The sequence below is a fragment of the Scomber scombrus genome, chromosome 6, assembly GCF_963691925.1.
Source record: "Scomber scombrus chromosome 6, fScoSco1.1, whole genome shotgun sequence".
In the NCBI taxonomy this organism is placed as follows: Eukaryota; Metazoa; Chordata; class Actinopteri; order Scombriformes; family Scombridae; genus Scomber; species Scomber scombrus.
Genome location: NC_084975.1, coordinates 23,999,392 through 24,023,332, shown reverse-complemented (window position 1 = coordinate 24,023,332; position 23,941 = coordinate 23,999,392). Strand labels below are relative to the sequence as shown.

Genomic DNA, 23,941 nt, shown 5'->3' with positions numbered 1-23,941 from the left:
GACCGAATATGACATTGGTGGGGTCAAATACCTAGGTGGAGTTCGTTAAAGTACGAGGGCTGGAAATGGCAAAAATAGCACCAAAATTGCAACTTGGAATCAAAACGGCCGATGTCCTATTGGACGGACAGTGTGGTCCTGGTCCCCCCAAATTTTGTGTGCATCTGGAAATGATACATTTGCATACTAAATTTTGTTCTCCTATGTCAATCTGGACGGAAGAAATTCACATTTTAAGATGTCCTAGGGGGTGCCAGAGAGCCATTTTGTCGCGCATTTCTGGGACCCATAAGATATCAATTTTTTTTTTATTATTAGGGCCCTTGCACTGTGAAGTGCTGGGGCCCTAATAATAATGAAGCGTTTATTCCTACTTATATCCTAATTTGAAGTTGTCATGATACCAGAATTTTTAACTTTGATATAAGACTAGTATGAAAAAACAAAACTCAATATCTGTTTTTATACCACAGCAAAAAGGGGAAAAAAAGTTCTAGGCACACATTTTTTTTTCTTTCTTTCTTTCTTTATTAAATTAGCCAAGACTAGCACCACGTGACCCATCAGTCACGTGGTGCGTTCATCGCTGGAGAGAATAAACAGTCACAGGTTGAAGACCAGCTGATCTTCTTTCCAGTGGTTTCGTCTGTACAGCCCTGGGTTGAAAATCTGATTGGACAGCTTGGTCTGGTTTTCGGCTGAATAATTAACGGAGATCGCATCGTTTTAAACACCTGTATGGAAAAAGTATCGACACTTTTGACAAACCCACCCTTAAAGTTACACATCTATGGCCACACTTTAGGTTTTAGATTTACTGGCACAAAAACGTGTTGAACCTCTTTATTTCCCCCTTTTTCTTACATAGTTCGTCTAGTAATGACAACTGTGTCATTAAGATTTAGTCACCAACTCAAAGTAAACTGCAGCCTACCAGATTTGGCATACAGGGTCTGTCAGATTATGGGCACACAGAGAGAAAAAAAATCCATTAAATAAAACTGTATTGATGGATTGAATTTCTCGACCTGACCTGCTGAATTCAGTTCAGAAATGTCATTTTGAGGCAACACAAAGAGAAGAGAGGAGGGGGAGGCACTGCCAGCAGGATCAAACTTCCCTCCCATCAGCAGCAGCAGCAGCGTGCTGTGAGTGTATTTGTGTGTGTGTGCAGTCCAGATCCTTGTGCGCAGTGAGAAAGACCTCCCCGGTCCACATTGGTTCAGTGTTTTGGAGCCTAACCTGTGGGTCGGTGCACCGCTGTAAAAGGCATGAAAACTGGGATCCAGCAGCTCAGAGGACGCGTGAGAGGAAGGTGCGCACCAGCGAGCTGAAGCCTCAGGGTGAGCACAGATAGCTTTTTGTGGACTCACACATGCAAGAAATTTTCGCTGCTCTGCTTTTTTTACCAAATGAATGTCAGACCTGAGAATGGCTTTATGCATGCTCAGTTTTAGTAAGTTTGCATTACTTATTGCATTCTGCAGGGTTTTATAGCCCCTTGTTCTGCAGATGATTTCCGCCTCTGTTGCTTATTTAAAAGTTGGAGCCCAATTAAGCCTTACTTCAAGACAGTTAAAACACCTTTAAAACTTGCTTTAAATAAAACATAAAAGTAATTAAATTCATTTTTTAAATTAAACTAAATCCAGCAGCATTGTTTCAGTTGGGAGCTCAGTCATCTCATTGTTTTTTATAATTAGTGGGTGCTCAGCTGGATTTCAGTCATCACTCATCAGAAGTCCTCCCTTGATCTCATTTCCAGAGTGGTGAAATGTCTGGTGTGGCTTTTTTTTATTTGGAGACAGCTTTCAAATCTTATTGCAGTTGTAAATGTGCTGCCTAGTTTTTCAGTTGCAGCAACAACACAATCCGAAAACATATTTACTGAGTTAAATTCAGACATAGCACCAAAAGATTGTGTGTATTCAGGTATATCTGTATGGATCTGTCTGTATATTGCACAGACTGACTGCCTGAAATTGGATTTATTGATGGTGCAAATGTTTATAACACAGAGGTCTATTATTTAGGGCCTGAGGAAGATTTAAAAAAAGATTTCATCTATAATAAATCAGCACTGGATCACAGCTGAAGATTTAGGACATGCCAGGTGAAGCACTAATAAACACAAGAACGGTGTTGTGGATATATAAATAAAAGTAGTGCTTCAGGCTTATTGTGAGTCTGATGCTTTTTTGTGAGATGATAGAGAAAAACAGTCTACTCTTGCTGATTATTACAATTCCAGATACAAATATTCAAATCCTCCAGGTGACATTATTCTTCTGGAGACTTTGTTCCTCACAGGCCACTGACCGCTGCTGCTGATACAATCTGATACCTGATTACGACATACACAAAAAACACACGCATGAAACTGTGCAGTATAAACATGCTGAGTTTCTACCCCTGCTCAAATGGACAAATCTGCCTCCAGATCAGTTTTCTGTTGTGGAGGCGAAATGCATGAAGGGTGGCGAGGGTTAGGAGGACAGAGCCACTCTTGTTTTTTTCTAATTGATGTGATCCAGCAGTGATCCCATCCATATGCCTTTCCTGGAGCAATATGCAGCCAACCATGGTATGTTATGACGACTTTGCTGAAGTCATGAGGCCTCTCAGATTGAGAGAATGTATATTTGTACATTTGAATGCAGTTTGCATTTTAAAGGTTATCTATTTCTCTTTCTAATCCCTATTCTATAATCAGATCCTGAATCTGATAGCATCAGTAGATAAAACAGCAGGTTTAGATGATGTATGTTTTGGTTAAAGCCTGGCAGAGTGATGGTGTTAGCTGTGTTTTGGCCTGCACTTGAAGAGGTCAGGCTGCAGTGTGGTGAGAGGAAGCAGGTATGTGTAACAACAGTTGGTTGTTTCTTTAGGAGTCTTTCCTGGGGAAAAGTGGGGGAAACCCAGGAGGATGTTTATTCATGGTCTCATTAGGAAGAATGCAGCTTTTGAACAAAGATTTACACAAACTATTAGTTTCTTAAAAGGCCAACTGAGTCAGTGCAGCAGAATAGAATGTAGCATGTGTGAAATACATATTAAAAACAAAATTGTATTGTGCTTGAAAGAAAACGTGATTTGCTATGTTGCACACTGACAGATGTGTCAAACACTCATTTTTAAATTAAGGATAACAGCAGTGCATGTCTTCGTATGAATGGGGCTTGTACTGTGAGACATGAGAAGTTGTCCCAGTGCCCTTGTTCTGTCGGTCAGCCTGCACCACACTGGACTTGGGAATGTAGCACCTGTGTGTCAGACTCCAGAGTTTAGTGTGCGTAGGCAGCGAGCAGCGCTTGTCTTCAGGAAGATCAGATGACCTTGGTTGGACATCAAGGTCCTGATGTCCAGTGTTGCACCGCGGTGTGATTTGGTTACAGCCATCTCCGGAGGGACCTTGAAATGTTACATAGCTCTAAAGGTCAGATTCTTCACATTGTGTTACACACCCCTGGTATTCAGAGGACATTTTCAGCCACTGTGAACTGATTGTTCATAGTTGGCAGCTTTGCTTCCTTGTTTGAATGAGGTTTTCTTGCAATTTTCATCAAATATCCTGCAGCCATTTGCCTAACATGGGAAAGGTAAGATTTGGCAGGCAGGAGGTAACAATGTTTAAATGCAACAACTAGATTTCTCTGCAAGGCCTTGTATTGTATTCATCCACTTGAACCTTGAACAAAGAATTTAGTAATGACAAAGGAACAAAAGTAGAAGGAAACCTTGTATCATATCATCAAATCTCTTCATCTATAGTGGATTGTGCATTGAGTCCCTTATCACTTGATCAAAATCACTGTAGGATGGAAGGAGGAACAATTACAGTGATCAATAACACTTTCAATAGGGGAATATCAGGCTCAGCTCATGTTCTGCTATCTGATGCACCATACACCACTTTTTAAATCAACTTGTCAAAAAGTTATGAGAGTTTTTCCCATTTTATTGTTTCTTCTTCTACTTAATTCTTCAAATGAAATTTCACGATTACATGACTATGACAGCCTTGGGAGTGATGTAAGTTTTGTGTCCTTGAGATAACTCTGTATTTATTCACTCCCTGTCCACATCACATACAGTCTTTTCACTGTAATCCCAGCACTTGTGCTTTGAATCTGTGAATATTAACTGCCGATCTGTTGCTGTGTGTTGTTAGTCCGCTCACGTCTTACATCTAGTGCCCAGTCATTTTGTCAATTACTCACCCTTCTCAGTAGCAAACCCATTAATGAAGTGACACTTGAGTGAAATGTGAAAGATTTTTACATTACAGCTCATACAGTGAACGCTTGGCGTAGTGAGTTATTGGAAAAGACTGTGAGAAATGTCGCATTTACTCAATGACATCACTTAACGGGCAATAAGCAGCTGTTAAATAGTGTTGCGAATATTGATGTGAAATACTGTCTCTCATCAGGCTAAAATAATAAAGTCTGCTGCAGTGTTGAGTGGGTTGAATTGATTTAGATGGCATGATTATGTATGATTAATCTAAAGGAGCTCTTTGTTTATGTCTGGTGTTAAATAGACTTCCCACTCTTTGAATCTGGCTGGTACAAAAGTGTCTGTTGTCTGACGAAAAGGTGAATAAGAACTGGACTGTCAGAGTCCATGTTGGTGTCTCATGTTGCCAGGTGGACTGTAAACCACACCAGGATTTGGCCAAGAGGACAAAAGCACCCAGATTCTTCTTCTTTTCTCTTTATTCATTTGATCGGGTCTGAATAATTTAATTTAGGTCATGATTAAAATGTTGCAAAATGTTCAGAAAGTCTTCATTTGCCATGCTGATTCTTTCAGTTTTTCTAAATATAACACAACATTTATAAGAGCAACAGTATAAGCAATATATAGACATGGAAATAATGTATTAACATACAAATTGTACATACCTCATTACACAATGACTTGAAAACCAGTATAAAGCAATTCAAACCAATTAAAGTAAATTGTGGCCTCAAAAGCTTTGGTAGAGATGAAATTAGCATTTTTTGCAGATCTGTTTGGCTGTATTATACTGGTGTTATTAATATTGTGTCCACTTACATATTAATGCAAATTAATCAATTGTAGATAAACTGAAATGATCTTTTAGCAGTTCTTGTGCGTCTTGTCTTCCTCCCTGCATTCCTCAAGCCGTCAATAGGGAACCATGTGTAGCTCCCTGAGCCCCAAACAGCCCAGCGGGCCCGGCCTGACCGACATGCAACAGTACCACCAGTGGCTGGCCAGTCGACATGAAGCCAGCCTGCTGCCCATGAAGGAAGATCTCGCCCTGTGGCTCACTAATATGCTCGGTAAGCACGACATAAATGCACAAGACATTTAAATAAACTTATCTGACTATTTATGTCAACAGAATACAGCATAGATAGATAGATGGATGGATGGATGGATGGATGGATGGATGGATGGATGGATGGATGGATGGATGGATGGATGGATGGATGGATGGATAGATAGATAGATAGATAGATAGATAGATAGATAGATAGATAGATAGATAGATAGATAGATAGATAGATAGATGTTTTCAAAGAGTTAACATTTCATATTCCTGCATTATAGAAAAAATGGTTAATTTCCCACAAAAATGTAGTATTCTTTTAAAAAAAGTAAGGTGCTATCACTGATTTATTCGAAACACTGCTCTATAAATAGGTTGGCTTTGAGAAAACCATGAAAATTTCATGACCTTCAACATTAATTGAACCAGTATTGCTGAGGCGAACACCTTCGCAGGGAGGTGGAATCAATATGAACCTCATTACAAACTATTTTAAAGTTACTTGAATGTGTGAACCTCTTTCCATGTTCACACTGATTTACCTTAATTGAATAATGGGTGTCATTAACAGTTCTCGAATAATGCACAGCCAGTAGTGAAGAGTAAGCAGTGAAGGGAGCAGCAGCCCGAGCTTTGTGCAAGGTTGCTATTGTATAATATATCACTTTGTATAGTGGATTTTATTCACAAAGAAAAACCATCAATCACTTTGTGGATCTGTTTTGAATTCAGCAACTCCAGTTTAATATAAAGTCAACTCTTGGATGTATATGAAGAAAGTTTAGGTTAACATGATAGACTCAGTGTGGTTTATTTCATTTACAAGAGCACTACAAACTGTTATCTATTGTAAAGAGACAAAGTTAAAGACCTGTTTCCACACGGTTCTCTAAAAGATGCTGATTAGCAGGTTTAACTGAGGCACCAATGAGCAACGAGTGTCGAGACAAAAATGTAGTCATAAGCGAAACACAAATTCTTTGAATTCCTTCGACAGAATAGGTGATTTGTTTGCTGAATGTCCAAGAGGCAAACAGTGTGTAAACAGTATTTTATCATTATTTTAAGTTTGTTTAGGACTATATGGGCATCAGGCTACAGATGTACCTCAATATTTAATTTCTACACTTTCTAAACTGACTCTAGAGCTACAGCTGCATTTAATATGGTTAAAACTGTTCACCTAATGACTGAGAGCTATTCCACGGGACATCCTGCAGTCCAAAAGTACATTCTCAAACCAACTGGAAGCCAATTTAGTTCCTGTAACTGACTCCTGTGTGTGTGTGTGTGTGTGTGTGTGTGTGTGTGTGTGTGTGTGTGTGTGTGTGTGTGTGTGTGTGTGTGTGTGTTTGTGTGTGTGTGTGTGTGTGTGTGTGTGTGTGTGTGTGTGTGTGTGTGTGTGTCTGTGTGTGTGTGTGTGTGTGTGTGTGTGTGAACAACTTAAAACAGCTTCCCTATCTTCCATGTTATCTCTGGAGGTCTGTGTGTTTGTACTGGAACCAGCTGAGCTAGAAACTTCTGTGGTGAAATAATCAATAACATCCATGTGTTACCAGTAAATACACAGTGTTGAACTACTTTGTTGGTTTAAGTCGTGTTCTGTGCACTCAGTGCCTTTAAATTTTAAGGGAAAAGGCGCTGATATGCTTAGGCGTTTACAATTTCCGGTGGGAGGAGCAGTGTGGAATAAGGATGAGTCTGCTGATTGAGTGGGAGGAGGACGCTTGGTTATACTGATGAGTCATATTGTTGTTGTGATGGGAGGTTGAGGCAATTTATAGGACTGAGTGTTCGAGTTGAAATGTTTCTCTGAGAGCTCTCTGAAATATTTTTTCCACATACAGCGAGAGGCGAGGGAGAGCATATAAAACGGGAGCTCACTGAGTATTTCTCAAGATTTCAATCTCTCTTTTCTGGGCTCAATTACAACATTTGGAACTCATTAAACGTCAAAGAAAAAAAACCCAGACCCCTCCTCCTATAAGAAACAGAAAAGGGATAAAAAAAAATCTCTCCAGTTTCTTTCCACAGACACCCCCCTGCCACCACCTCCTATTTCACAATGATCTAACTAAGAAAGAATGGTCCTCTGGAAGTCAGTCAACTGGACACCACATGTTGATCGCCAATCTATCTCTGCAAGTGTGCAGGATTATGACGCATTACTGCGCACAGTCAGATGCCCACCTTTTCATGTGACCTTCTCTTTGGCACCCCCATCATGTGCTACTAGAAAATCCCCCCACATTTCCCCAAATCACGTGTTGTAATATTTGAACACTTGGCTGCAGTACAAGCCGATCTCAATCAGGTGAGAGCCAATAACGTTGCAGCAGGCTCAGCTTCAACTGGGAATGGAATGGAGGTAAAATTTTATATAATTTCACTGTATATATTTTCAAATTAGCATTTTTATGATGAATTTACTGGGATGGATTTTCTGCTTTTTTATGTGTCCCCTGGTCAGGCCTGGAAATCACCGCCGAGAGCTTCATGGATCGCTTAGACAATGGCTTCCTGTTGTGCCAGCTGGCTGAGACACTACAGGAGAAGTTCAGGCAAAGTAATGGAGACCTGCCTGCTTTTGGCAATAGCAAGGTACTGAGAAACCTGAGGATTACAGTAGTCTGGCATGATAACGGTTATAGTGAAAATACAAACATGTGAAGCCAAATCTTGGCTGAAAGTGCTCTGAGACTTACTTTCAATCTGAAAGATTTGACAGAGACGAAATATCATTTAATAACATGAGATTAGAGCAGATTGACTGATAATCACTTTACTCTCTACCTAATTAAAAAAGAAATCCAGGCATTTTATCTAAAACATGTTTGGTGTTTATTTTTTAACATATAAATCATCCCACGAAAAAACAGAGAAAGTGGTTAGTCTTTTCTGCATTATTTATTGGGACCAGACTGCTTGAAGACAATAGTATTGAAGTTTTATTGACTCTTACTTAGACAGGAAACAGCTATCCTGATATAAGGTTTCCCTCAATAAGATCAATAAAAGCTATTTTTGTTGAATTCCACCCATCACAAGAAAAGTCTAAATCATAACCCCTGGATGGTAATACTTGACAGGCAGACACTCTAAAAACTTGCAAATTTGGAGCTGACTTTCTTCAAGGCTGATCATTCCTGTCTACATGTTTATATTTTCTCTCTGCTCTGTCCGTAGATTTGACTTGTTGATTGGTTTTGTCAGCCTAGCAGCGATCATGAATCCATACTTTGCGAGGGGCTCCACAGTTTCAGAAAGCAGTGCACAAAGGGTGGGATTGGGAATTGGGGATGGGGGATGGGGGCTTGCAGCCTGCAGCGGGGCAAGAGGAAAAAAGAAGTCTGGCAAGGACACATTAACTGATGGGGCCCCACATCCCCTGTGAGAATTGGCAGAACTACGTTAAATGTTCATTTCTTTGGAGCTTTTGAGTGAGGATTTAATGAATTTTTTATAAGATTAAAGGGTAATGCTGGAAATGGCTATCGATAATTTATCCCAAGCAATCAGTGCAAATGTTTATTTTAGTTGGTCAGTGCTCAAGAAAACAAACTGATTTGGGTGCTGATTGTATCAGCTTCAGGGCTACTGCAAGCCAAGTTTGATGTCCTACCGACAAGCCAAAAAAAAAAAAGAGTTTTCATATACATTCACTCTATAGAAGTCCATAGAAACATCCTATTGAGTAAATTTGCTATGAAAGTAAAAGTTGATTTGCAACCTTTAAAGCTAAAACTTTGGCTTTATAAGAGTTTAAAAATAAAAAAAACTAAATGGCCTTACTTTCTAGTGTTGGATATGACAGAAGCATCAATATCTGTAGTTATTATAATATCTGTTCTTACACATCGAGCTGACGTCTGGAGCTCACTGTGATTCCGACAGAGGGAAACACTGATTAGGTCATGTTTCTCGTCAGAAGGAGAAAAAAAAGGAAGCAAAAGTCTCCTTTGTTGGCTCTTTAGTGAGAGTTGTTTATGTTTGCACTGAGGCATTGCTGGACTGATGACAGTGGATCTCCTGATCTCAGTGTGAGTGTAGCAGCACAGATGTGAGGAAATACTTGAGGTCAATGACCGTGGGACAGCAGAGGATCGACTGAAATAGAGGAGCCTATTGATCAAACACACACCATACAGAGAGGGAGAAAGAGAGAGTGTGTGAGAGAGCAGAGGAATCCTGAGATGACCAGGAGCCAAAACTGTCTGGCCTGCAGCTGAGGCTTTAAAATCAAACAAAGTTGCATTATGATTTATCACTGTTGTCCATGTTATAGCTTCTTACAGCTCATGTTAAATGCTTTTCAGAGCACTGGGCCATCATAAATGAATCATGTTCTCCACGCCTAAACTGTACCTCATTTTATGACACTTAAGGTTTATAATTTATGACAAATAATTGTTGTTTCATCAACTCATCAGAGCGTCTCAAAGCTGTAGTCGTTTACCATTATATTTTACCACTTTAAAGTTAACGTTCATCTGCGTTCAAACCACATTATAAGATGGTGTGGTGTGTGAAGTGGGACTAAATGATTCCAGCAGAAAGAAGCGATAAATTGTGCTCTGTGGATGCTGTCTCCTGCGCATCTTCCCATGTGTTTACAGCAGATGAATGAGGATGGTATTTCTTTTTTGTCATACAACTGCCACATGCTAAATTCAGTGCAACCATCCAACTGTTGAAATATAACGCCACAAGGAAGCTACTCAAATTCAGAGTGTACAAGTGCATCTGTGAAGGCGGAGGTGATGAGAATATGCTGGCAAGTCTACATGTTTCATAATGTTAATCATCTTTATGAGTGAAAAAGATTGATGTAATTGTGATTGTCATGGTACCATGTCAAGCAAAATACTTCCTTATGCTTTCAATTTTACAATTATTAGACATGTGAAGGTGCAGATAATTTTGCGAGCCACAGCAGAAGTATAACACGTCGCTGTGATTGTTAGATCAAACGACTAATGGAAATGTGGCCAACAGTATTTCTCCAGGAATGCAGAGTAATTCAACAACAGAAAGGATCCCAGAAAAAGTCAAAAGGAGAGCCTGGAAAGAAAAGAAAAATACCCACAAAAGCCTGCATATTTCCAGCATGAGCTCATTGCACCTTTCTCATAGCACAGACGCACATATCCTGTATAAAACCACAGCAAGGCGCATAAATCTCCCAGAACAGACCGTGTGGGGGCTGAAACCCATAAGCATGTCATTTGATCCCGAATCATAGAGGGCCTGGTAAAGTAGCCCCAGTTTTCTAATCCGCCATCTCCCGTATTGATCTGTGTGGAAACGGTCCTTGATCCTGGGCTGAAACCAGAGCCTCAGCAGATGGAGAAGAAATCGGTGTAGATAAAGAGAGTATGGTTCTGTGTTCTGATGGAAACTCTGCAGGTTGGGCTGATCACCCTGCTGGACGTTTGTTTTCTCTTTGTAAAACACACTCATGTTCAGTTCAGTGTCTACATGTGATTCATCAATGAAAGTTAGATGCTATTCTTTATTTTCTGTTAATTTTTGGTAGCATACATGAAGACAACGACTGACCTGTGCATATCTCTAACAGACTATTCCAAATCGGAGGATACCATGTCGACGGAGCGCTCCCTCTGGCTCTTTCTTTGCGCGGGACAACACAGCCAACTTCCTTGCCTGGTGTCGTGAGGTTGGCGTTGGAGAAACGTGTTTGTTTGAGTCAGAGGGTTTAGGTGAGTGTACTTTTTCTGTAAAAAAAAAAACATCAGAAGGCTAAAAAATCAGAATATTCAACAACCAGGCTTCAGTTTCTACACAGAGATACAACACTTTGGATATCACTGGCACTACCAGGGCAAAGGACTCAGATTTCTATCTGTTGTGAATGGCCTGATTGTACAGGTAGAGCATCACACAGGTTCACTCTCCTCCCCTCTGTGGCTCCGGTCTCCAGACTCTGCTTCAACTCCTTTGACATTTACATGAAGCTCACAAGGGCAGCAGTCTGTTGGGAGCGCTGTGACTGGGCAGCTCTACCTGCCGATAACAACACATGCATCTCGAATACTCTTCTCATGTGCTCAAAATGTCTGGGGGAAAAACAAAGAGAGCGCCTTTCAGTAGGGTGTGAGTTAGTTGGAAAGTAGGCCAGCGTTATGCAAATGTCTTCCTCAGCACTAGAATAGGTAAATTTGGCTCTCTTCCTCATTCACATACTCAGATTGTTATCTATTTTTCTCTAATCAAGAATTTCTGGTGTCAATGAAATATGTTTGCAGTTGAGATATTTCTGGGCTGAAGTATTGTCCGTACAGTCAGATGTACAGTATGTGACCCTGCAAGTAACAGGAACACTGAGCATATTTATGCATTCCTGTAATTTCTAACTAATAGCTGGTCGACTGTCCCTAAGCAATTTAAGCTATGCAAATCATTTCTGAAGGCCATATTTCACACAAAGTAAGCTACCCACATTGAGATACAAGGACCTTCAAATGCATGAATCTGTAATTAAGATTTTATATGGTGTGAAAAAACACAAGAAAACAGCAGCTGACAACTGTCTTTCTTTCTTCTTTTATTTCTCTTTCCTTCATTTCTCTGTTTCTGGATGGATTTATCAGTTCAGCCATAGATGTAACAACACCAGGTTTGCTATCATGCAGTGGATACACTCTCTGTAATGCATGGTGTGGTGTGTCACATGTATTGTCTACATCCTGTGTCCACTCTCACTATCTGGTCTGATATCTGGATAGGTTAAACTGAATACCTCAAGTCTTTGTATTCATCCCAACTCTAAAAACTACTCATTTGATTTGGGATCAAATAAGATTGCAAAGTACAGGAGCATCTGTGTGCATGAAGTTCATGAACTCATTTTTAGCCATGCTAGCTGCGTAGCTCTACAAACGGTCAGTCGGATGATCCACTACTTTGATCCAGACTGAAATATCGCAACAACCACTGGATGGATGTTCATGAAAATCTGTACAGACATTTATAGTCCCCTGAGGATGAATTGTGAAAAGGCTCATCTGCTGATCTTTCATCATCTGATCAATAATTGAATTTGTCCAATCAAGCCTCAGCTGCACCTTGTGTTTACACTGTGCGTCACACAGCCGCAAGCATGGCTATACACTCATTCCAGTGTCTTTTTCATCAAACAGCCTCTCATTCTCACTCATTTCCTTATTACAGACACCATATCATATCTATATGCAGTGATTACTCAATTCTAAAACTTTCTCTCTCTCTGTAGTTCTTCACAAGGAGCCACGAGAAGTTTGCCTCTGTCTGTTAGAGTTGGGACGGATTGCATCCCGGTACAGTCTTGCTCTCTATATATTATTTTCTTTCATTTTTATCTTTCTGCGTATATTTATCTGAAATCTTGTGAATCTTTTCTTAGTTTTACTGTTACTACTGTTGAACTGTTACTACTTTGTCTTTTCCTTGTCTAGGTACAATGTGGAGCCTCCTGGACTTATAAAACTGGAGAAAGAGATTGAACAAGAAGAGAAAGCACCTCTACCTCCTCCATCATCTGTATCCCCAGCTCAGCCTCTCCCTCCATCTCCCTCATCATCTCCTTCCCCGTCTCTGTCCCCTTCCCCGACTCCTCCCAAAGTCACTTCCAGCAAGAAAAGTACAGGGAATCTGTTGGATGATGCTGTAAGTCATCATTTCATGTATGATTTAGCTTCTAATTTTGATCTCATAGGGGAAACAGTTGTAACATTTATATTTTTACCTGTGTGCGTTACAGGTAAGACATATCGCTGACGATCCCCCCTGCAGGTGCCCCAATAAATTCTGTGTGGAGAGGCAGTCGCAGGGTCGATACCGTGTTGGGGAGAAAATGCTCTTCATACGAGTGAGTATATTATAACATTATTATATATTAAAATATACAAATGAGAAACACTTTTGTTTATCAACAGTGTTGGAAACGTTTTAAAATACTTATTGAAACTTAGATTTTCCAATTTAAAGTAAAAGTATTGGTTTTAAAGTTAAGTTTCAGAGAATTGTCTCAGTATCTCAGTGTGATATTGTTGATTAATGGGTAATTTTATCATTGAAGGAGGTCCACAATGTTCTACAATGTATTTTTGAGGTACTTCTACTTCACTACTCAGTACTTCCATTTTATTCTACCTCACTGCTTTTCATATGCAAATATTGTACTTTCTACTCCACTGCATTCATTTGGCAGTCACAGTTACTAACAGCTTTACAGGTTAATATTTTATATACAAACCACAACAGCGTAATAAATATGATGATGTTAAATATGAATTTATGAACAGATTTACCTATTATTGGTCCCCGGAGCAAAGGTTTGTTTTTTGACACCTATATGTGTGGTAGTAATCAAGCCCTGCAATCATCTTGATAACGTTTTGACTATTTTTTAAAGCAAAAAAAAAAAAAAGCCAGGATTTCACTGGCACAAGCTCCTCAAACATGAATATTTGCTAGTTTATCCACTTTTTCGTGATCTTTGAGTTTGTTGTGACTGTTGGTTACATAAGTCATCTGAATATTTTAACTTAAGGGAATGACGATGTATTTCTCACAATTTGTTTGACATTTTATACACTGAACAGTGCATTTATTATCAAAGAATATGAATGTCAGACCTATTGGTGATGAAAATAATTGTTGGTTGCAGTCTCACTGTGCTCCTTTACTGTCCTTTTTGCTTTGGGTTTCTGTGTGCAATTTGATTATATAACAACTTTACAACAAATGAAGGATGGTGGACATATCATAGTTAATTTTTTGGATCTTTAAATACCTGTATCTGGGATTTTGGTGTCCCTGGAGGTCTGGGGTGCTGGGGCAGTTGCTCTGTAACAAAATGAAGCAGTCAACAGTATCAAAACAGATAACATTTGCTCCACTTTGACCAGATTTTAAAATTAAGTAGTAAATGGAGTTTACTGAAGTAAAATTTTGCAAAACCCATCAGGGTTAACTGTTAGTTTATAGTCCCTCAATGCATCACATAACCAAATTATGATAAAAAAAGAAAGTAATTATTGGCTGCAAATGCTGGATAATTGCAGTTGAGGAAAATGTATAAATATATCCCTCCAAAATATAGTGGAGTGAAAGTATCAAGCCCATAAGAGAATGTCCCGGAATATCTAAATTGAAGAATTTTTTAACAGATTTTACAACATCACACTGGAACAGAAAACCTCTCAGAAACGTCAATATGAGATCAGATTTTGCTAACCGAGTTTGATCCAATCTATCAATTTTCTCATCAGTTTGGTGGCGATAACAATAAGGTTTCACATTGCTGTGCAAACCCGTCTTCATTCAATGCCTCTTCACACAGCATATGGCAGTGTGTTGATACTTGGGGCTGGCTTTGGGATGAAAGTCATCCATTGTGTGCAGAGAGCCCGCCTTTGCTGTGAGGTCTCATTTACTGGTAATGGTATTCCGACAATGTCTTTCCTCAGCCAACCAAAATGTGACTCACAGGCTATAAAGGGAAAATAATAACCTCACATTTCCATACGATCTGATGACCAGGTTATTACTAGGAAAATATTTGACTAAGCTATATCACCTGATTCTGGCTGTTGCATTAATTATATCTGAATCTATCAGCCCAGGAAATGTTTCTCCACTTCCTCTGAGTGGAGGAGGAAAGGATATTGGAGAAAGATAAATTCTCCGGCTAGCACAGATTAGAGAAGTAGCTTTGGTCCCCTCGGGATCCTGGTTACTTGGCAACCCTCAACCAGGATTCACACCTCTAAGAATGTGATTCATGCTCGCACTCTTCAGGATGTGCAGACATAAAAAAGAGGATCTACTCTTGGATGTCCTCTGCTGTCAGCACATTATATTGCAGCTACTGATGTCAAATTCAACCAAATCATACCTCAGCCGTTGTGAGGTTGGAATCAACAAAGCTGTTTTGAAATTTAAAATGAACCCAATACAATTTATAAGATAAATGTGTTCACAGATGGAACAACATGGGGTGATGTGTAAACCTGAGTATTTCTCATTATTTAATGCCTTTTCAATGACTGAACACTTCAGTCTTCGTAGAGTTGCTGAGCAACCAAGGACAAATGGTGAGAAGCTCACTGTGGCTTAATGATGTCTGCACTAGCTTACATGGGCAGTAAAGTAAATAGTATTTATACAGCCCAAAATCACAGATTTGCCTCAAAAGGCTTCACAATCTGTATGCCTACTTCTATCCTTTGGCTGTAAATTCAGAAACCCTTTAGAAGTGGGGGCCTTTAAAAGACCTCAGTGAAAGCAATAAGAGGCATTCTTCTTCCATGACGGAATATATACAGCGCATGGCATAGATGTTATCTTAACCGAGTAGATAGAATTAACAATAATAACATTACACGAAAATTACACATGTATTATCATTTAGTCAGTACTGTGAGACACATGATTTGATCAGGCCAAAGAAAGCATTAATCCCTCTTTCCTGTCGCTTAGCCAGCACTCTTCACGGTGAAGATGCTTTAATTAAAATTCCTCAGATGGTTTAACTCCCCAGCAGCTGCTTCCACTAAGAAGGTATGAATACAGTAAGGCTGGTATGTAGGCAGCCGTGGAGCAAGGACAGCAGCGGCTCGCAGCACATACAGGATAAGAGTCTACTCCACAATAATGTGTACAACCCGAGAGACTGACCTTTTCAGCTCCTGGAATAAATGAGGTGGTTGTAGCTTCAACAAGAGGGCAGAGTAACATCGCAGCGTTAGTGAGAAGTGCTGTCCACAGCTCAGCCCGGGGCCTCTGTCCTTCTCTGCTCTGCTGACGAGGTAGCTGCTCTATCAAGGGTCTTGTCCCAAAGCAGCATGATTGAAACCCCTCAGCATCACACAGGTCCATTAAATCCACAGTCACAAAGCCTGAAGGCCTGGTGCTGGTGATTGGATCACTGCCCCGCCAATGCCCCCTAGATAGATTCTTTTAAGAGGCTTATAAATGTTGCATGTTATGCTGCTGCAGGGCAGGAAGCCTCATATCGGGCCAGACTGAGGTGACAATCTCATGAGGTAGTTTATCAAATCATTAGGTATTTCTTTAGGTATTGTTTGTGTTTTAAAGAAATGAAATAAAGAACCTTAATACTCTTCATAATAACCTGGTTATTTACCATTTCTTCTCACTAACGCATTTGTTAACAAGCTTGTTTTAGTAGACGTGTAATGACGTGTTAATGAGGTAGGGGGGCTGAGAAGCCGCCGTAGTGAGGCGGACATGTTTTATGTGCAGCGCCTCTAGGGAATGTAAGTGTCGGAGCATCCAATAAGCCAGAGACTTTTATTTCTTCTTCTCTTTATTATAATGGGCGATGTTGCCATGGTACCCAACCTTGAGAATGTGCCCTGATGTGGCAGGTGGCATGATTTTGAAGCAAATGTGTCAGATTGGATGATGAAGAGAAATAAAAAACACTTCATTTCAACAACATCATTTCTTGGCCAAGCAGAGCATGTCATTTTTAGATTTAGTGCCTTTTAGTGATGAAATGGCCACTGGTGGAATATTTTTTATTATGTGTCCTAGAAATCTGTCTTGTGTTTGTCAGTAGCTTGCTCTACATGGCGTTAGGCCAGTTGGAGAGGGAGAAGGCTTCCCTCCAGGGACATAAACCAGTCCACATCAATCCACAAACTCTGACATCAAAGCCATGCTTAACTTTTCATTCAGCTTCAACCCAAAGCCTCAATCAGGGAAATGACATTAGTCCTCTAGACAGACGGGCTCAGCAACAACCACTTAAAGCTCTTCTTTGACAAGCCGACATCAGAAGTGACACTATAATCCTATTCCACTCTGCAGATGCTGCACAACAAGCACGTGATGGTACGCGTCGGTGGAGGCTGGGAGACCTTTGAGAGCTACCTGCTGAAACATGACCCGTGCCGCATGCTCCAAATCTCCCGGGTGGAGGGCAAGATGTCACCCATCAGCAGCAAGTCCCCCAACATCAAGGACCTGACGCCCGACAGCTACCTGGTGGTGGCAGCCCACTACCGCAGCAAAAAGTGAAGACGTGAGACTTAAAAGTGTCATCAATGAAAGGATAAGGAGGATGTTGTTTACTTGCAGGCCAGTGGACGCAGCTGTTTGACATATTCCTGTTCATAAAACATTAAAGTTACAAACACCACAGCATCCATGAAAGCAGACGTGTGTGAAAGTGATGTGAAAGTGAGAGGGTATACTTTTTTTTAGTCAGTGGGTGTTGGTGATCATATTAAACTTCGATTCAAACAGGTGGGCCCTGAATATTGTGTTTTGGTTTTACATGACTGTAAACAGCTTTGTGTTCATGTGTTCATTACAATATAATGAATTAACTGGTTGAAGTTGTACATTTTCTTTGAGTTTCTTTTTTCAATTACTTACTGTATTTTAACCGATATATCACGTGCAAATATGTGAAATGGTTGTTGTTTTTTTTAGCACACATGCCTTCATCTAGGAAAAAATTACAGCTTTCAAGGTTTAGGCACCATGCTTCTTTCTATCCCTTGATATCTTTAATTAGAAAAAGCAAAATTAGTTTAGTAAATGATGTTACTGAAAATGAAAACATTTGTCATCAAGCCTGATTTGCCATTTTATTACGCTTCATTCGTCATTTATGTGAATATCTGAGATGTGAGCAGCGATTCAGATGATTTTGCCTGTTATTGGAAATCACATTAACTTTTTTTTTTTTTTTTTTTACAATTTATTGTTTTTCCCTCTTTTCATTTGCTTGATTGTGTTGATCATAACTATGGCCATATTAAGACTGCCAATTGGACTATGAACTTTTAACTCTGACATTACAGTAGAAGATTAACTGAAAAACTATTTACCAAAAGAAATGTGTTAAACCAAAGCCTGACATGATCATCTCCCAAATGTCTTCTTGGTCTTTGCTTTCTGTACTGTATTTCTTATTAGGTTAACAAAAAAGGAGCAATGCTTAGATTGTTTACATGTTAAATAACTATTCTATGCAATGCCTTTTTGTACTATTATCATTTTTAATCAATTGTTAATTATTAGACTATACTCTGTTTTACATGCTTTCCATTCTAACGACATAGACAATCACCTGTACAAGATGCAGTATGTATATAAATTGAATCTTAATGATTTAATATTGATGGTAGTGGATTTACTCATTTGAGGCCCTCCAATTGTTGTATGTTGCTGACCTCTAGAGGTAGTGCAAATGTTTAAAACGTTCAATGTGTTAATTTGTAAAACCTTTCCCCTGGATAATTCATATGTGGGTTTGGTGTGAGATCAGTGGCTATGCAAAGCTCAGGCTTGTATGTGCAGTTAATACGTCCAGTTTCTGTTTATAGATGTACAATTTCAATAAATTCTCAAAAACTTAAAACTTCCCAACTCAAAATACGGAACTTTTCTTTAAATAATGTCTTTGCAAGTTTCATAACCAAATCTTAAAGAGGAGTCTGCTTTAGAGTTTTAAACCATTTTTATACACTTCAAACTGAAAAACACTCGACATGTTCAACATACAAATGCTATAGTCAAGTGTAAAATGTATTAGCAAGTATGTATCTCAACTACAGTATGTTAAAAATATCATCATTAATCACTTTAATCAAATCTAAATTGTATCTGCACTTGAATCATTTTCCTGTTAAAATGTAATACGGCACATAAAATCTACACAAGAGTGGCAGAAATGTGATTTATTGTAGCAAATAACATTGGCTAGATTTCCTGTGCTACAAAATGTGGAGAGCACCGGAAGCATTTAAGGATCAGGCTGTAAGAAAATGCACGCAGTTAAGCAAGTGAAAGTAAATACTCAATTATTTACACACTTCGTATTCGTCTCCACTCTTGCTGTTTCCATTGTGGTTGACTTGAATATCTTACCGACATCGAGTATGAGAATTCATGTCCAATTCATGTGTCAAACAGAAACTTGTGTTTGTCATATGGCAATTCATAAACACATCTCATATCTTATTTAAATTAAGCAGGCAATACATTAGAGTTTTACATTAGAAGTCAATTTAACAAACTTAAATTGTGCAGAAAATAATAAAATAACACTCAGGGCTCTATTTCCAAGTGACAGTGTCAAAGACTAGTGCAAAAAATATCCGTGTGCACTTGTTATTTAAATTTTTACTGGTTAAAATGGTTCAAATGTGTGTGCGTTTTTCCTGTTATTCAGCAGTATTCTTTATCTGCTGCAGGGATGCACAAAAAAAATGGAAAATGCCTTCTTGTTGCACTAGTCTCTGCGTTGCAAAAAAAGAAATTAGAGCCACAAACAAGGTGAAATGATGCTAACTGGGTGATTTTTAAACTAATTCTAAGCACACTCAAACGTCTTTGTAAACATAAACTGTGTTATATTTGAAATGTCTCATTTGAATAAAAGGTTTCTGGAAAAAGTCGCACAAAAAGTTATGTGACCATTAACGGATATACAGTGAATATGGATCCTTGAATATGAAAAAGCGACAACAGCGTAGTGATGAAATGTGTCTTAATATCAAAAAACGTCATCAGAGACACTACTGAACTTTTTATCATCCTCGTGTGTCATCCCTGACTCGTCCGACTGGCTTGTAGAACTTGGCAACAAGCGGGCAGGTCCTGCTATTCTGTCCGTAACCATGTTAAATTGTTTTGCATAATGCAGGCGTTTGTCTCAAAACATCATAAAATAGGCAAAAAAAACATCAATTTAATAAATGGACAGCAGTTCAAACGCCTTTCAAGTCATCTTGTACTTCACTTTCGTTGGTTTGCACTTCAGAGTCACGATTTCAGGTGTTTACCTTCAGGATTTTCAGCCCACCTGCCACTGGACAACAAATAAAGACGTGAGACATATCAGAACAATCTTCAATCTTTCATATATCATCAACAGAATAAAATGTTTTTGTTAATGTATGTATAATTTGATCTTTTGCTATATTATGACACATTTTTCAGAAAGTAAAATACTCCACCACAAAGCCAGAGAGGGACGTCACAGTCTCTTATATCTTTTATGTGTAAACATCGTCTGAAGACACCAGTAAAATACTGTCATATCAATAAAAAAAGCTATTTGCTTGAAACTATTGATGTAATTTGTAGTTAAAGTGTGCAATATGACTAATTTTTTTGGTCAAGACACTTTTAAAATGATACAAATCTCAGTCGCAACATTAAAACCAGACAACACAGACTCAAACTTCTAATATCAAATCAGATATCAAACCTGTGCCTGCATTCATGAGACTGACTCAACAAAGATGGTTCAGTACTTCAAAATGTTATGCTGGCTGGCTGACATCTCAATAGAGAAAAGTCTTAATTTATTGGCACTGGACTTAAAAGGAGAGACATTTACGATCACAAAACTTGAGAATAAAACACAAAACTAACTTTCAATCCGCCACCGCCACCAGACCCAGAGGTGGTCATCTCCGTTTTCTCAATCTCCTCCTGTTTTTTCCTTTTCCTCTCAACGCCTTCGGGATTTTTGACACCCCTATATGCTGTCTGAAAGAGTAAGTGGGACATGAAAAAACAGGTAGCAATTTCATTTTAAAACATGTTTCTGTATTGTACACGTATTAAAAGTATATACAAAATCAGTCTTAACAACATGCGTGTTTCAATAAAATATTTTCAATAAGAAAATCGTTTATATGCATTCACAACTAGCGAAAAAAGGCGTACAACTACTGAAAAAAAGCGATTCAGCTAAAGGATGGAGTAGCTACTTTCAATAGTGTTGTGCTGTTTGCTGAAACGTGACTGTGGGTTAGGGGCCCAGTGTGTGTTTCATCTGTGGCAGTAAAAAAAGTGTGAATTGTCAGGCTGAGGAGAAACGATTTTCATTCCATACATACAGTGTTACAGTCATGAGTTTAAAAAATGGTGACTGAAGAGCAGAAAGATGTGGTAAGTTGAGATGAAGAGCCAAATCCAAAGATTCACCTGGCCAGAAAGATTTTTTTTCTCATCCTTGTTTACTTACCTTGATACAACTTTTGCATGGCTCTTACGGGTATGCAAGTGGCTTTTCTGTACAATTAAAAAACTTACTCACTACATTGTGAAGTCAACCTTTAACTTTATATATTTAATAGAGGGCTATAATAGTAAACTACGCTCAATTACTACTCTATCAGCTACACTTACCTTAAACAAATGCCGTCTCATAAAACAGCCCTGCAATAAACTCTATCTTCCCAAAGGTTATAAGGGTTGTTTGAACTGGAAAGGTGTTAATTCAGCTTTTAAGTCTGTAGTTTGTTGTTGTTAAATTATATGATCTTATACTGAAATGTAACACTAATAAGAACAGACTAAATATTAAATTCACCTCTCAGTTGACACATAACTACACCAGTTTTAAATAAACTTAACATCATAACCCCTCATTAAAGGTAGGATTTATTGCAGGGCTGTTGTACTGGACTAGCATTTAGTTTTAGATGTCTTGCCAGTGTTTTACTGCCAAATTAACCCATAACTTACCTCTTTTTGTCTTTTCTCAGCGGCCTCAGCTAATTGTCGTCTCCTTGTCTCCTGATCAGAGTACAGAAAAGTTTGGTTAAAATAAGATAAGATAAGATAAGATAAGATAACATAAAAATAAAAGAGCATCAATAGAAAGTATAAAGAACAATAAATAATAAGTAAGTACACAAGTTAAACAAACAGTAGTAAAAAAAAATATAGTAAAAAAAATAGTAACATTATGTACAATAGTAATAAAAGTGTCGAAATGATAATATACCTGAGTCTAATATTGTTAGTGCAGTGTTTTAAAGTGAAGGTTAGGGTTAGGGGTTTACATTGCACAGTTGAACTAAAATAGATAGATAGATAGATAGATAGATAGATAGATAGATAGATAGATAGATAGATAGATAGATAGATAGATAGATAGATACTTTATTCATCCCAATAGGGGGAATTCATGTATCCAATAGCTCATACATAAACACAAAACACAAATACATAAATAATAACAACAAATAATATATACAAAAAGGGTGGGGGGATATATCCGTTATCTTTGATATCAGAGCAGATCAGCCCTAATTCAAAACTTTTCCAAAACATTCACCTAATTCCAAACCATTTCAACAGTTTTTCTAATTTCATACCTTTTCCAGGACCGTGGGAACCCGGATTGAAAAAAAGTGCAGTTTTTTTAGACAGTAAATTAAGTAGAACGGCGTTAAGTTAACAGACCAGGGGCCTGGTAGGTTGACATACTTCACATGCCAGTATTTACTAAAGCTAAACACACTGTACGCCTCCTAAACATTACCTAGTAGGGCCTCATCGTGACCCTGTGATTATTAAGGCAAATTCGAGTCAACTACGTGAAATTAACTTTTAACATTTTATACTGCAATTATAAGCAATACATCCTGACTTATACACAAAGAGAGGGTGTTGATTTTAAAGGTGATTTAAAGCTACGTACTGGATCTGGAGTGACAACCCCGTCCTCCCCTGCTCCACCAAGGCACGATAAGCACATCCCCATACTGAAGTGGGTTTTTTTCCAGGGCAGTAAAAAAAAAAAAAAAGGCAACGTAGAAGAAAAAATATAGAGTTTATCAGCGTCTCAGATTAGTCTAACTAGCTGATAGTTAAGGCGATAGAAGCAGCAGCAGCTTCTACTCCCCGCGGCTGCTGCTGTCGGGGCGTTTTTGGCATCACGGTGACTAAAGTGGCGTCGCTCGCTAAAGTAACGCTAGCATTTTCTAGCTAATAGCCACTACTACTAGAGTTCAGTTAATGCTGCGAGCAAGCCGACAAAAGATGAATTAATTCTCCTCACACCTCTTGTTTAGTCGCCTCGGCATTTGGGAGGAAGTAGGTGTTTTTAAAGTCAGACGTCAAAGCTAAATATTTTGTCCTTGTGAGTTTGTTTTGGTCAGAGTTCAACTGGCTGCGTAATCTGCCGTGGTGCGTTCAATAGCATCACACATTCAGCGTTACTGAACATCTTTAAATCCAGGTTAAAAAACACTTTTCTTCTCATGTGCTTATGATTGAGCTCTCATAAGCACTTTAAATTTTAATCTTTCATTTGCACTGTATGTCCCTTTGATGATTTTAAAGCAAGTCATTATTTTATGCTGCAAACATATTTATATGCTCTATTCTAGTCTAGGTTTTATTTTATTTTTCTCTCTTTCTATTTGTCTGTACTTTGTTTTAATTTTATTATTATAAGTGTGTGTGTGTGTGTGTGTGTGTGTGTGTGGTGGGGCGTTTTGTTTTTAATTGTATGTTTTAATGTTTCCCTGTTTTTGCTATTATTGGTTTTTATGTTTTTTGTTTCCAATTCTTACTGTTAAATGTTTGTTTTTATGTAAAGCAAATTGAATTGCCCCTAGGTATGAAATGTGCTATAAATAAACCTGCCTTATTTAGTTAGTAAATTAACATCTATTACGGTGTCTGCAAGCATGTTCCACTTAAACTAACCATATCTTGTCAAAAAATAAAAACATGACGATTACTATTTGTCATAGTTTTAAAAAACGGATTAGTTTTCTTATTCAGAAGAAATCTACGTTAGCGTCAGTGTTTTTATACAGTACAGAACAGTAATTGTAAAATGTTTTTTGA

The 23,941-nt window shown here is 38.6% G+C and overlaps 2 protein-coding genes across 3 annotated transcripts; one reads left to right on the top strand and one right to left on the bottom strand.

Annotated features, from left to right (window-relative positions):
• Positions 1–1,108: 1,108 nt before the first annotated feature.
• On the top strand, positions 1,109–18,701 carry LOC133982241 (growth arrest-specific protein 2). Of its 2 annotated transcripts, none has more exons than XM_062421208.1 (8): positions 1,109–1,343; positions 5,152–5,312; positions 7,773–7,903; positions 10,881–11,022; positions 12,555–12,618; positions 12,757–12,967; positions 13,062–13,169; positions 17,141–18,701. In XM_062421208.1, the coding sequence occupies exons 2-8, from the start codon at positions 5,168–5,170 to the stop codon at positions 17,348–17,350; spliced, it is 1,011 nt and encodes a 336-aa protein (XP_062277192.1). In that variant the 5' UTR covers positions 1,109–1,343; positions 5,152–5,167; the 3' UTR covers positions 17,351–18,701. The 2 variants fall into 2 exon arrangements, with proteins under 2 accessions (XP_062277192.1, XP_062277193.1); XM_062421209.1 differs by lacking the exon at positions 1,109–1,343 and adding an exon at positions 1,866–2,584.
• Positions 18,702–19,576: 875 nt separating this feature from the next.
• Positions 19,577–23,263, bottom strand: svip (small VCP interacting protein). The gene is made up of 4 exons (XM_062421216.1): positions 22,785–23,263; positions 21,824–21,874; positions 20,723–20,839; positions 19,577–20,153 (listed from the first exon to the last, which is right to left on the bottom strand). Exons 1-4 carry the CDS (start codon positions 22,845–22,847, stop codon positions 20,139–20,141), a joined length of 246 nt encoding a protein of 81 aa, XP_062277200.1. The 5' UTR covers positions 22,848–23,263; the 3' UTR covers positions 19,577–20,138.
• Positions 23,264–23,941: the final 678 nt, after the last annotated feature.